The sequence below is a fragment of the Oncorhynchus clarkii genome, chromosome 20 (genome assembly GCF_045791955.1).
Source record: "Oncorhynchus clarkii lewisi isolate Uvic-CL-2024 chromosome 20, UVic_Ocla_1.0, whole genome shotgun sequence".
Taxonomy (NCBI): domain Eukaryota; kingdom Metazoa; phylum Chordata; class Actinopteri; order Salmoniformes; family Salmonidae; genus Oncorhynchus; species Oncorhynchus clarkii.
The window spans coordinates 3,816,632-3,829,178 of NC_092166.1; the positions used below are offsets into that span (position 1 = coordinate 3,816,632).

The 12,547-nt window shown below is 42.4% G+C and overlaps 1 protein-coding gene across 1 annotated transcript; it reads left to right on the forward strand.

The window, feature by feature from the left end:
* The first annotated feature begins 280 nt into the window (after nt 1-280).
* LOC139376514 (NADH dehydrogenase [ubiquinone] flavoprotein 2, mitochondrial-like) lies at nt 281-10,018 on the forward strand. Its single transcript, XM_071119201.1, has 7 exons — nt 281-319; nt 1,734-1,796; nt 1,995-2,111; nt 2,350-2,518; nt 5,047-5,156; nt 8,633-8,709; nt 9,814-10,018. Exons 1-7 carry the CDS (start codon nt 281-283, stop codon nt 9,905-9,907), a joined length of 669 nt encoding a protein of 222 aa, XP_070975302.1. The 3' UTR covers nt 9,908-10,018.
* Nucleotides 10,019-12,547: the final 2,529 nt, after the last annotated feature.

Sequence of the window (12,547 nt, forward strand, 5' to 3'; positions counted from 1 at the left end):
GGAAGCATCTGCTTTTAATACTCTGTGTATCCCTCATTTGTGTTTCCTTTTTTGGGGGTAGTTACCTGTATATGATCCTTTCTTTGATAAGCCACTTTTCATAACTACTAGTGTAGAGGACGCTGTGTGTCAGTGTAGAGGACACTGTGTGTCAGTGTAGGGTTTCCCAAGGGGTGCACAGTTTGGTTTTTGCCCCTCTAACACTACATAGCTGATTCAAAAAAATCAACTCATCATTAAGCTTTGATCATTTGAATCAGCTGTGTAGTGTTAAACCAAAATGGGCAAAACCCAAAATGTGCACCCAAGGACTGCCAATGTAAACTACAATCAAATCTGTTTTGAAATGATGCATTTAGTCAGATTTAAATAAAACATGGATAGGAGTATTACACTACTGTCCACAAGGGGGCAGTGTACAGAAGTAGAGAAGTTTATGCACCCCCACTGTCTGTCGTGCCACAGTGTGTTGTTGGATACAACTGTCCCTCAGGGAAGAGGTACAGGATACATCTCAATAGCCTTTACCAGGGGTACTCAACAGCAGTCCAGAGCCTGCTGGTTCTCTGTTCTACCTGATCATTAATATCACCCACCTGGTGTCTCAGGTCTAAATCAGCCTGATTAGAGGGGAATCACCCACCTGGTGTCCCAGGTCTAAATCAGGCCCTGATTAGAGGGGAATCACACTCCTGGTGTCCCAGGTCTAAATCTGTCCCTGATTAGAGGGGAACCACCCACCTGGTGTCCCTGGTCTAAACCAGTCCCTGATTAGAGGGGAATCACCCACCTGGTGTTCCAGGTCTAAATCAGTCCCTGATTAGAGGGGAATCACCCACCTGGTGTCCCAGGTCTAAATCAGTCCCTGGTTAGAGGGGAATCACCCACCTGGTGTTCCAGGTCTAAACCAGTCCCTGATTAGAGGGGAATCACCCACCTGGTGTTCCAGGTCTAAATCAGTCCCTGATTAGAGGGGAATCACCCACCTGGTGTTCCAGGTCTAAATCAGTCCCTGATTAGAGGGGAATCACCCACCTGGTGTCCCAGGTCTAAATCAGTCCCTGGTTAGAGGGGAATCACCCTCCTGGTGTCCCAGGTCTAAATCTGTCCCTGATTAGAGGGGAACCACCCACCTGGTGCCCCAGGTCTAAATCAGTCCCTGATTAGAGGGGAATCACCCACCTGGTGTCCCAGGTCTAAATCAGAACCTGATTAGAGGGGAATCACCCACCTGGTGTCTCAGGTCTAAATCAGTCCCTGATTAGAGGGGAATCACCCACCTGGTGTCCCAGGTCTAAATCAGAACCTGATTAGAGGGGAATCACCCACCTGGTGTCTCAGGTCTAAACCAGTCCCTGATTAGAGGGGAATCACCCACCTGGTGTCCCAGGTCTAAATCAGACCCTGATTAGAGGGGAATCACCCACCTGGTGTCCCAGGTCTAAACCAGTCCCTGATTAGAGGGGAACAATGACAAAATGCAGTGGAACTGGCTGGGAGGTCCAGAGTTGAGTCTGAGTGGCCTGAGGGATTCGTCTCCTATTCTTTACCCTGCCTTCTAAATGATCTATGGAAATATCGGCTTTTCCTTTACACGTCTGCTTCGTTACCACATTTAACAGTTTAACTTAACATGTTTAGTTTGTGCCTGGTCAAATGTCTTATGAAACTCAGTGAGATATCGCTGTTCATCAATGTGATGACTGATGTGATGCGTTTTTCCTCTACTGTAGCACAGAGATACTCCTGAAAACAACCCAGACACTCCCTTTGAGTTCACAGCGGAGAACCTGAAGGTGAGTCGACGAGAGCACGACCATCAGAGAAATACCTGCAGACTCAACTTTGAAAACCATCACTTTTATCACATCTTTATAAATCGTTTTGAACAGGAAGCTTTATATATATAAAAAAAAAAAAAAGGTCACATTCTCTGTTCTTGTGGACATCATGTAGCCTCACTAATGAAAAGCTGTTTTGTCGTTGTTTTTTAGAGGATTGATGCTATCATTAGTATGTACCCAGAGGGCCACAAGCAGGCCGCCACCATCCCCGTGTTGGACCTGGCTCAGAGACAGCATGGATGGCTCCCCATCTCAGCCATGAACAAGGTCATTCATCAATCTATCAATCAATATCCTGAGGCATCGGTCTGTTTTTAGAATAGAGTATGTTCTTTCTTTTTTTTTGCTGTTTGGCAACGATTTGTAGAACGATAGAATTCGACAGAACCTGTGTAGACTTGGGGTGTGTTCAGTACTCCATCCATTATTAGATTAACGCTCCTACTGTCCACGAGCCTTCATTTTTCAGAATTGTTTCTCTCTCTCTCTCGCTCTTTTCTCCCAGGTGGCCGAGGTGCTTGAGGTCCCTCCGATGAGGATCTATGAGGTAGCGACGTTCTACACCATGTTCCTGAGGCAGCCGGTGGGCAAGTACCACATCCAGATCTGCACTACAACTCCCTGCATGCTTTGCGACTCCGACAGCATCCTGGAGGCCCTCCAGAACAAACTGGGTAAGAGATCGACTGTCCCGTTTGGTTCACAGACGGACCTAGAATGAAGGGGTTAGGGTTAGTCAAGTGGAGATGGAAAACAGATGTCTTGACTGCGTATATTTATGACAGATGAACAACATGGAAGTTCTGCAAATACTAACAACAAAAAACATTTTATCCAAAAGCAAAAAATAGAAACGCAACAATTTCAAAGATTTTTACGGAGTTTTAAGGAAATCCGTTAATTGAAATAAATTAATTTGGCCCTAATCTATGGATTTCACATGACTGGGAATACAGATATGCTTTTGTTGGTAACCTTAAATTAAAAAGTAGGGGCGTGTATCAGAAAACCAGCCAGTATCTGGTGTGACAAACCATTTGCCTCATGCAGCACGACACATCTCCTTCACATAGAGTTGATCAGGCTGTTGGTTGTGGCATGTTGGGCCTCAGGATCTCGTCATTCAAAAGTGCATTCAAACTGCCATTGATAAAATGCAATTGTTTGTTGTCCGTAACTTATGCCTGCCCATACCATAACCCCACCACCACCATGGGGCACTCTGTTCACAACGTTGAAGTCAGCAAACCGATCGCTCACACAACGCCATACACCTGGTCTGTGAATGTGAGGCCGGTTGGACATACTGCCAAATTCTCTAAAACGACGGCTTCTAGTAGAGAAATGAACATTCAATTCTCTGGCAACAGTTCTGGTCGACAGTCCTGCAGTCAGCATGCCAATTGCACGCTTCCTCAAAACTTGAACATCTGTGGCATTGTGTTTTGTAACAAAACTTTGACCCCAGCATAAGGTGCACCTGTGTAATGATAATGCTGTTTTATCAGTTTCTTGATATGCTACACCTGTCAAGTGGAAGGATTATCTTGACAAAGGAGAAATGCTCACTAACAGGGATGTAAACAAATTTGTTTCACAACATTTTGGAGAAATAAGTCTTAAATCTTTTATTTCGGCACATGAAACATAGGACCAACACTTGACATGTTGCATGTATATTATTGTTCTGTGTAGATGTGTTCACAGAAGCTTTAAGCTAGCTGTGGAGGAAAACAATTATTATGTTATATGTATTGTATTGAAATCATTGTTCTATTATTTAATCATGATAGGTAGACACAGCTTTCATTGTCCTATTATTTAGCCATGATAGGTAGACACAGCTTTCATTGTCCTATTATTTAGCCATAGGTAGACACAGCTTTCATTGTTCTATTTCCATGATAGGTAGACACAGCTTTCATTGTCCTATTATTTAGCCATAGGTAGACACAGCTTTCATTGTTCTATTTCCATGATAGGTAGACACAGCTTTCATTGTCCTATTATTTAACCATGATAAGTAGACACAGCTTTCATTGTCCTATTATTTAGCCATAGGTAGACACAGCTTTCATTGTTCTATTTCCATGATAGGTAGACATATTAGGCAATAGAATTTGAAGTTTGTTCTGATCTCTTTAATATAGCCTGGGTGCCTGTCCGTTTCTGGTCTCTTAATATAGCCTGGGAGTCGGTCCGTTTCTGATCTCTTTAATATAGCCTGGGAGTCAGTCCGTTTCTGGTCTCTTAATATAGCCTGGGTGCCTGTCTGTTTCTGGTCTCTTTAATATAGCCTGGGTGCCTGTCCGTTTCTGGTCTCTTAATATAGCCTGGGAGTCAGTCCATTTCTGGTCTCTAAATATAGCCTGGGTGCCTGTCTGTTTCTGGTCTCTTTAATATAGCCTGGGTGCCTGTCTGTTTCTGGTCTCTTTAATATAGCCTGGGTGCCTGTCCGTTTCTGGTCTCTTAATATAGCCTGGGAGTCGGTCCGTTTCTGATCTCTTTAATATAGCCTGGGTGCCTGTCCGTTTCTGGTCTGTTGCCAGCTCCTTATGGAATGGATTAGGTAACAATACCAACAGATCTGAGACCCGGCTATCATGATCCCAATTCTTCCATCAGATCAGTGTAATTAGTACTATGTTAAAGGCCCAGTGTAATCAAAAACATGATTGTTTTGTGTTTTTCTATATATATATATATATATATATATATATATATATATATATATATATATATATCTCCACACAGAGTTTGGAATAATACTGTGAAAATGATAATGCCCCATTTAGTGTAAGAACTGTTTGAAAAGACCACCTGACATTTCAACCTGTTTTAGTGGGATGGAGTTTTGGCCTACATGGTGACATCACCAGGCAGTAAATGTGTTAATAGACCAATAAGAAAGAGTTCCAAAACCTCTCTGCCAATAACAGCAAATTTTCACTTTTCCCCTCCCCACTCAGACCACTCCCAAACTGTCTTAGCTAAATTTTTGCTAAGAAGCTATTTATATATATATATATATATATATATATATATATATATATATATTTATTTATTTATTTATTTATTTAAACATTTTCAATGAAAACAATCAGTGATGCTAAAAGTTACCCAGAAAACATTTAGATATTGAGATAAAAAATGGCTACATTTGACCTTTTAAATTTAAAAAAAAACATTTTTTTTCCCTCAGGCATCAAGGTAGGAGGGATGACGTCAGACAAGATGTTCTCTCTAATAGAGGTGGAGTGTCTCGGTGCCTGTGTTAACGCTCCCATGGTCCAGATCAACGACAACTACTACGTGAGTTATTCTCTGCTTCACACAAAAAAACACAACAAATTGTGGACAAATTATTAGGAACACTTTCCTAATATCGAGTTGCACCCTGTTTTGCCCTCAGAACAGTAAATTAGTCAGGGCATGGACACTTCAAGGTGTCAAGCGCTGGCCCATGTTGACTCCAACTGCTTTCCACAGTTGTGTTAATTTGGCTGGATGTCTTTTTGGGTGGTGGACCATTCTTGATACACACGGGAAACGGTTGTGTCTGAAAACCCAGCAGCGTTTTAGTTGTTGACACCCTCAAACTGGTGCTCCTGGCACCTACTACCATAGCCTGTTCAAAGTAGAGGTCGACCGATTAATCGGAATGGCCGTTTTCATAACAATCGGAAATAGGTATTTTTGAGCGCCGATTTGCCGATTAAAAAAAATATATATATATTTGATTTTATTTAGACCTTAAATTTACTAGACAAGTCAGTTCAGAACACATTCTTATTTTCAATGACGGCCCTAGGAATGGTGGGTTAACTGCCTTGTTCAGGGGCAGAACGACAGATTTTCACCTTGTCTGCTCGGTGGATTCAATCTTGCAACCGTACAGTTAACTAGCCCAACGCAATAACGACCTGCCTCTCTCGCTGCACTCCACAAGGAGACTGCCTGTTACGCGAATGCAGTAAGCCAAGGTAAGTTTCTAGCTAGCGTTAAACTTATCTTATAAAAAACAATCAATCATAATCACTAGTTAACTACACATGGTTGATGATATTACTAGATATTATCTAGCGTGTCCTGCATTGCATATAATCTGACTGAGCATACAAGCATACAAGTATCTAAGTATCTGACTGAGCGGTGGTAGGCAGAAGCAGGTGCGTAAACATTCATTCAAACAGCACTTTCGTGCGTTTTCCCAGCAGCTCTTCGTTGTGCGTCAAGCATTGCACTGTTTATGACTTCAAGCCTATCAACTCCCGAGATGAGGCTGGTGTAACCGAAGTGAAATGGCTAGCTAGTTAGCGGGGTGCGTGCTAATAGCGTTTCAAACGTCACTCGCTCTGAGCCTGTGGTTGTTTCCCTTGCCCTGCATGGGCAACGCTGCTTCGAGTGTGGCTGTTGTCTATGTGTTCCTGGTTCGAGCACAGGTAGGAGCGAGGAGAGGGACGGAAGCTATACTGTTACACTGGCAATACTAAAGTGCCTATAAGAACATCCAATAGTCAAAGGCTAATGAAATACAAATGGTATAGAGGGAAATAGTCCTATACTTCCTATAGTAACTACAACCTAAAACTTCTTACCTGGGAATATTGAAGACTCATGTTAAAAGGAACCACCAGCTTTCATATGTTCTCATGTTCTGAGCAAGGAACTTAAACGTTAGCTTTCTTACATAGCACATATTGCACTTTTACTTTCTTCTCCAACACTTTGTTTTTCCATTATTTAAACCAAATTGAACATGTTTCATTATTTATTTAAGGCTAAATTGATTTTATTGATGTTATTGATTAAGTTAAAATAAGTGCATTCAATATTGTTGTAATTGTCATTATTACAAATAAATAAATAAATGTCTGATTAATCGGTATCTGCTTTTTTTGGTCCTCAAGTATCAGTATCTGCGTTGAAAAATCATATTCGGTCCTCTAGTTCAAAGGTAAATAGACTGGTGTTGTGGCGATACTGGGTAAATAGACTGGTGTTGTGGCGATACTGGGTAAATAGACTGGTGTTGTGGCGATACTGGGTAAATAGACTGGTGTTGTGGCGATACTGGGTAAATAGACTGGTGTTGTGGCGATACTGGGTAAATAGACTGGTGTTGTGGCGATACTGGGTAAATAGACTGGTGTTGTGGCGTTACTGGGTAAATAGACTGGTGTTGTGGCGATACTGGGTAAATAGACTGGTGTTGTGGCGTTACTGGGTAAATAGACTGGTGTTGTGGCGATACTGGGTAAATAGACTGGTGTTGTGGCGATACTGGGTAAATAGACTGGTGTTGTGGCGATACTGGGTAAATAGACTGGTGTTGTGGCGATACTGGGTAAATAGACTGGTGTTGTGGCGATACTGGGTAAATAGACTGGTGTTGTGGCGTTACTGGGTAAATAGACTGGTGTTGTGGCGATACTGGGTAAATAGACTGGTGTTGTGGCGTTACTGGGTAAATAGACTGGTGTTGTGGCGATACTGGGTAAATAGACTGGTGTTGTGGCGATACTGGGTAAATAGACTGGTGTTGTGGCGTTACTGGGTAACTAGACTGGTGTTGTGGCGATACTGCGTAAATAGACTGGTGTTGTGGCGATACTGCGTAAATAGACTGGTGTTGTGGCGATACTGGGTAAATAGACTGGTGTTGTGGCGATACTGGGTAAATAGACTGGTGTTGTGGCGATACTGGGTAAATAGACTGGTGGTGTGGCGATACTGGGTAAATAGACTGGTGTTGTGGCGATACTGGGTAAATAGACTGGTGTTGTGGCGATACTGGGTAAATAGACTGGTGTTGTGGCGTTACTGGGTAAATAGACTGGTGTTGTGGCGTTACTGGGTAAATAGACTGGTGTTGTGGCGTTACTGGGTAAATAGACTGGTGTTGTGGCGATACTGGGTAAATAGACTGGTGTTGTGGCGATACTGGGTAAATAGACTGGTGTTGTGGCGATACTGGGTAAATAGACTGGTGTTGTGGCGATACTGGGTAAATAGACTGGTGTTGTGGCGTTACTGGGTAAATAGACTGGTGTTGTGGCGTTACTGGGTAAATAGACTGGTGTTGTGGCGTTACTGGGTAAATAGACTGGTGTTGTGGCGATACTGGGTAAATAGACTGGTGTTGTGGCGATACTGGGTAAATAGACTGGTGTTGTGGCGTTACTGGGTAAATAGACTGGTGTTGTGGCGATACTGGGTAAATAGACTGGTGTTGTGGCGTTACTGGGTAACTAGACTGGTGTTGTGGCGATACTGGGTAACTAGACTGGTGTTGTGGCGTTACTGGGTAAATAGACTGGTGTTGTGGCGTTACTGGGTAAATAGACTGGTGTTGTGGCGTTACTGGGTAAATAGACTGGTGTTGTGGCGTTACTGGGTAACTAGACTGGTGTTGTGGCGATACTGGGTAAATAGACTGGTGTTGTGGCGTTACTGGGTAAATAGACTGGTGTTGTGGCGTTACTGGGTAAATAGACTGGTGTTGTGGCGTTACTGGGTAAATAGACTGGTGTTGTGGCGATACTGGGTAAATAGACTGGTGTTGTGGCGATACTGGGTAAATAGACTGGTGTTGTGGCGATACTGGGTAAATAGACTGGTGTTGTGGCGATACTGGGTAAATAGACTGGTGTTGTGGCGATACTGGGTAAATAGACTGGTGTTGTGGCGATACTGGGTAAATAGACTGGTGTTGTGGCGACTGGGTAAATAGACTGGTGTTGAGGCGATAGGATGTTATTGTGACGTTTCTGTCCTCTGCTTTCCAGGAAGACCTGAGGCCAAAAGATATCGATCAGATCATTGATGAGCTGAAAGCTGGGAACGTCCCTCCGCCTGGGCCCAGGTATGAACGTCTACCCTCCTGTCTGTCTCATGAACACAAACAGCATGTTGTTTAGCAGGGAACTATAAAGACGAGAACTGGACTGGTGCTCGTCCTGTCCCTGCAATGCAACGGCATTATGTTACTTGTCTAGCAGGGGAACTATGAAGACTGTTTAGGGATGTAACGATTTCACCATCGGTCCCTGGTTTAAATGTTTAAGATAGTAGTGCACTAGTCCGGGAGCTCAAACCGATCCAAATTAAGCATTCATGGGTCAGAAAACAGATTCAAAAGTTAGGAAAATTGGGCCTCCCGGGTGGCGCAGTGGTTAAGGGCGCTGTACTGCAGCGCCAGCTGTGCCACCAGAGATTCGCGCCCAGGCTCTGTCGTAACCGGCCGCGACCGGGAGGTCCGTGGGGCGACGCACAATTGGCCTAGCGTCGTCCGGGTTAGGGAGGGGTTGGCCGGTAGGGATATCCTTGTCTCATCGCTCACCAGTGACTCCTGTGGCGGGCCGGGCGCAGTGCACGCTAACAAATGTTGCCAAGTGCACGGTGTTTCCTCCGACACATTGGTGCGGCTGGCTTCCGGGTTGGATGCGCGCTGTGTTAAGAAGCAGTGCGGCTGGTTGGGTTGTGTATCGGAGGACGCATGACTTTCAACCTTCGTCTCTCCCGAGCCCGTACGGGAGTTGTAGCGATGAGACAAGATAGTGCTACTAAAAAAAAACAATTGGATACCACGAAATTGGGGAGAAAACGGGGTAATAAAAAAATTAAAATAAAAAAGTTATAAATCGCCGTTTCACTAATGTTTTTACTGTTTTGTCCCCCATTATTTTTACTCCCAATATTTTTTAAATATTTTTAAACATGTATTTTACCTAACCATCCTGATGAATGAGAACTTCTCAACTGGCCTACCTGGTTAAATAAAGGTGAAATAAAAAATTTAAATATATTCCAGGCTTTGGAGCTCAGGCCTCAATAGAATGCTGTGGTTTATCAGTGAATTAAATGACTAATGATACACTTGAACAGGGTTTGATTATTTCATCTAGAATGAAATATAGTGTATATAGACTCACATTATATATATATAATTTATTTTTTTATCTTCCAGGAACGGGCGTTTCTCCTGTGAGCCAGCAGGAGGACTGACGAGTCTGTCTGAGCCTCCCCCTGGACCTGGTTTCGGTGTCAGAGCTGATCTATAGAGACCTACAGTGTATTTCAACAAGTCCCTAGCCCCTATATAGTGCACTACCCGAAGCCCACAGGGCTCCAGTTCAAAGTAGTGTATCGGATGCCTTTTAAAATAAATATATATATATATATATATATATATATCACACTGTATAATAATCGTTCTGTTCAGGGGAACACCTAACTTCACAGTGGAAATAATGTAATATTGTAAATAAAATGTCAATGTGCTCATGGGTGTCAGACTGTCTCCTTGTGTGTCAATTTAGATAAGACACTAATTATCTGTCTCAAAGAGAAGTCTAGGTCGACACCGATTTGATACAGTATTTCTATTAGAAAACCACACTGTCAACGACATGCAGATCAAGAAACTATTAATCATTTAAAAAGTCAGAAAAGAAAAAAACTGCCGGAAAGAATAGGAACTCATATGTGAATTTTGTTAAAGTTGCCACAAGCCTCACACAAAAATGTGTATTCTTATTGAGAGCATCAATTGATGGGGTAAAATGCGTACAGTACCGGTCAAAAGCGGACACACCATTCCAGGGTTTTTATTTATTGTTTTTCTCTATTCTACATTGTAGAATAGAAGAAAAACTAAGAAATAACACACGGAATCAAAAGTATTACATACAAAATATTTTTGAGATTTTTCAAAGTAGCCACCTTTTGGCTTAATGACAACTTTGCACACTCTTGGCATTCTCTCAACCAGCTTCACGAGGTAGTCACCTGGAATGCATTTCAATTAACAGGTGTGCCTTGTTTGAGCCAATCAGTTGTGCTGTGACAAGGTAGGGGTGGTACACAGAAAGATATCCCTATTTGGTAAGACCAAAGCTGTGTTAGGGAAGTTTGAATACTTATACTAACACTACTATTTGTGAAGTGAATTGAGTATATAATATACTTAGTGGTCATAGTTTAGTATGCCAAAAGCTCCCGGATGACGTACTAAATTCGCCAAAATACTAAGTATACGTGCAGTGGACACGATTTCCATGCTTATAGGACCCATAATGCAATTATTCAGAAAATGGGCGTGGCTTCGTGTTTTCAGATTAGATTAAAAATGGTGGAAAATATGCAGCCAAAGTCAGACAAATTCATTGCTCATAACATAAGTTAAGAAAATTGAAATATGTAATAAAGTAATGCCTTTTCAAATACGTTACACGTTATGTTGGCTGACAATTTGTTAGCTATACTGAACCGCATTAGCATTACAGCAGTATGTTAGCTACTCTATCCTTATGGACCACATAGCATTACAGCAGTATGTTAGCTACTCTATCCTTATGGACCACATAGCATTACAGCAGTATGTTAGCTACTCTATCCTTATGGACCACATAGCATTACAGCAGTATGTACCAGTATGTTAGCTACTCTATCCTTATGGACCACATATCATTACAGCAGTATGTACCAGTATGTTAGCTACTCTATCCTTATGGACCACATAGCATTACAGCAGTATGTACCAGTATGTTAGCTACTCTATCCTTATGGACCACATAGTATTACAGCAGTATGTTAGCTACTCTATCCTTATGGACCACATAGCATTACAGCAGTATGTACCAGTATGTTAGCTACTCTATCCTTATGAACCACATAGCATTACAGCAGTATGTTAGCTACTCTATCCTTATGGACCACATAGCATTACAGCAGTATGTACCAGTATGTTAGCTACTCTATCCTTATGGACCACATAGCATTACAGCAGTATGTTAGCTACTCTATCCTTATGGACCACATAGCATTACAGCAGTATGTTAGCTACTCTATCCTTATGGACCACATAGCATTACACCAGTATGTTAGCTACTCTATCCTTATGGACCACATAGCATTACACCAGTATGTTAGCTACTCTATCCTTATGGACCACATAGCATTACAGCAGTATGTACCGGTATGTTAGCTAGCTACTAATACATCGAACATGCCAGGCAGTATATTAACTAAACTACCCAACAACGTTTATTGACATCATTAGCCATTGAATCGTACGACTTTACCACTTAGCTATCTACTCTGATTTCAGAGCACTCTCCCGCAGAGTAACTGATGAATTTACGAACACTCAATACCTGTTGAATATGGCCGGTGTGTGCAACAAAATAAAAAGCGTAATTCAATTGTTGCCAGCAGCACATTTAGTCACCGACGCTCTGGATAACACAAACAACCTAACCAGCTCTGCTAGGGGGAGTAAAATGGTCAGAGTGAGGTGTTCTCTCATGATGTGTCTGGAAGTAGCTAGCCAACGTTAGCCAGTTAGCTTTGGTGCTTGACTGCCGGTTGAACCCTCGGATCAACCGTAGCTCCTCCGCCAGAGCGTCCAGTGTGCGCTCTGAACCCCCCCGAGAGTCTGAATTTAAGAACAAACCCGAAATCGTAAAATGTTTAGCTAGTAATTTGTTAAAATAACAAGCGGTTGCATAGCAAAAGCACCAACTTTCCGGTAAGACAGGCGTAGCTCAACTGAAAGGATACCATTCGTTTCCAGTATACTAAAATGAACTAATAGTATGTAGTATATACTCATTAAATATGTAGAATGGGTATTCGAACACAGCTCAAGTCTACATTATGGCAAGAAGAGCTCAAATAAGCAAAGAGATACGACAATCCGT

What these genes read in the sequence shown, in the direction of transcription:
- LOC139376514 (XM_071119201.1), top strand. Translation starts at nt 281, where the DNA reads ATGGGCAAAACCCAAAATGTGCACCCAAGGACTGCCAAT. An exon ending in GGCCCTCCAGAACAAACTGG is followed by an intron (nt 2,519 to 5,046) that starts GTAAGAGATCGA and finishes TTTTTCCCTCAG; the next exon opens with GCATCAAGGTAGGAGGGATG. An exon ending in AGATCAACGACAACTACTAC is followed by an intron (nt 5,157 to 8,632) that starts GTGAGTTATTCT and finishes TCTGCTTTCCAG; the next exon opens with GAAGACCTGAGGCCAAAAGA.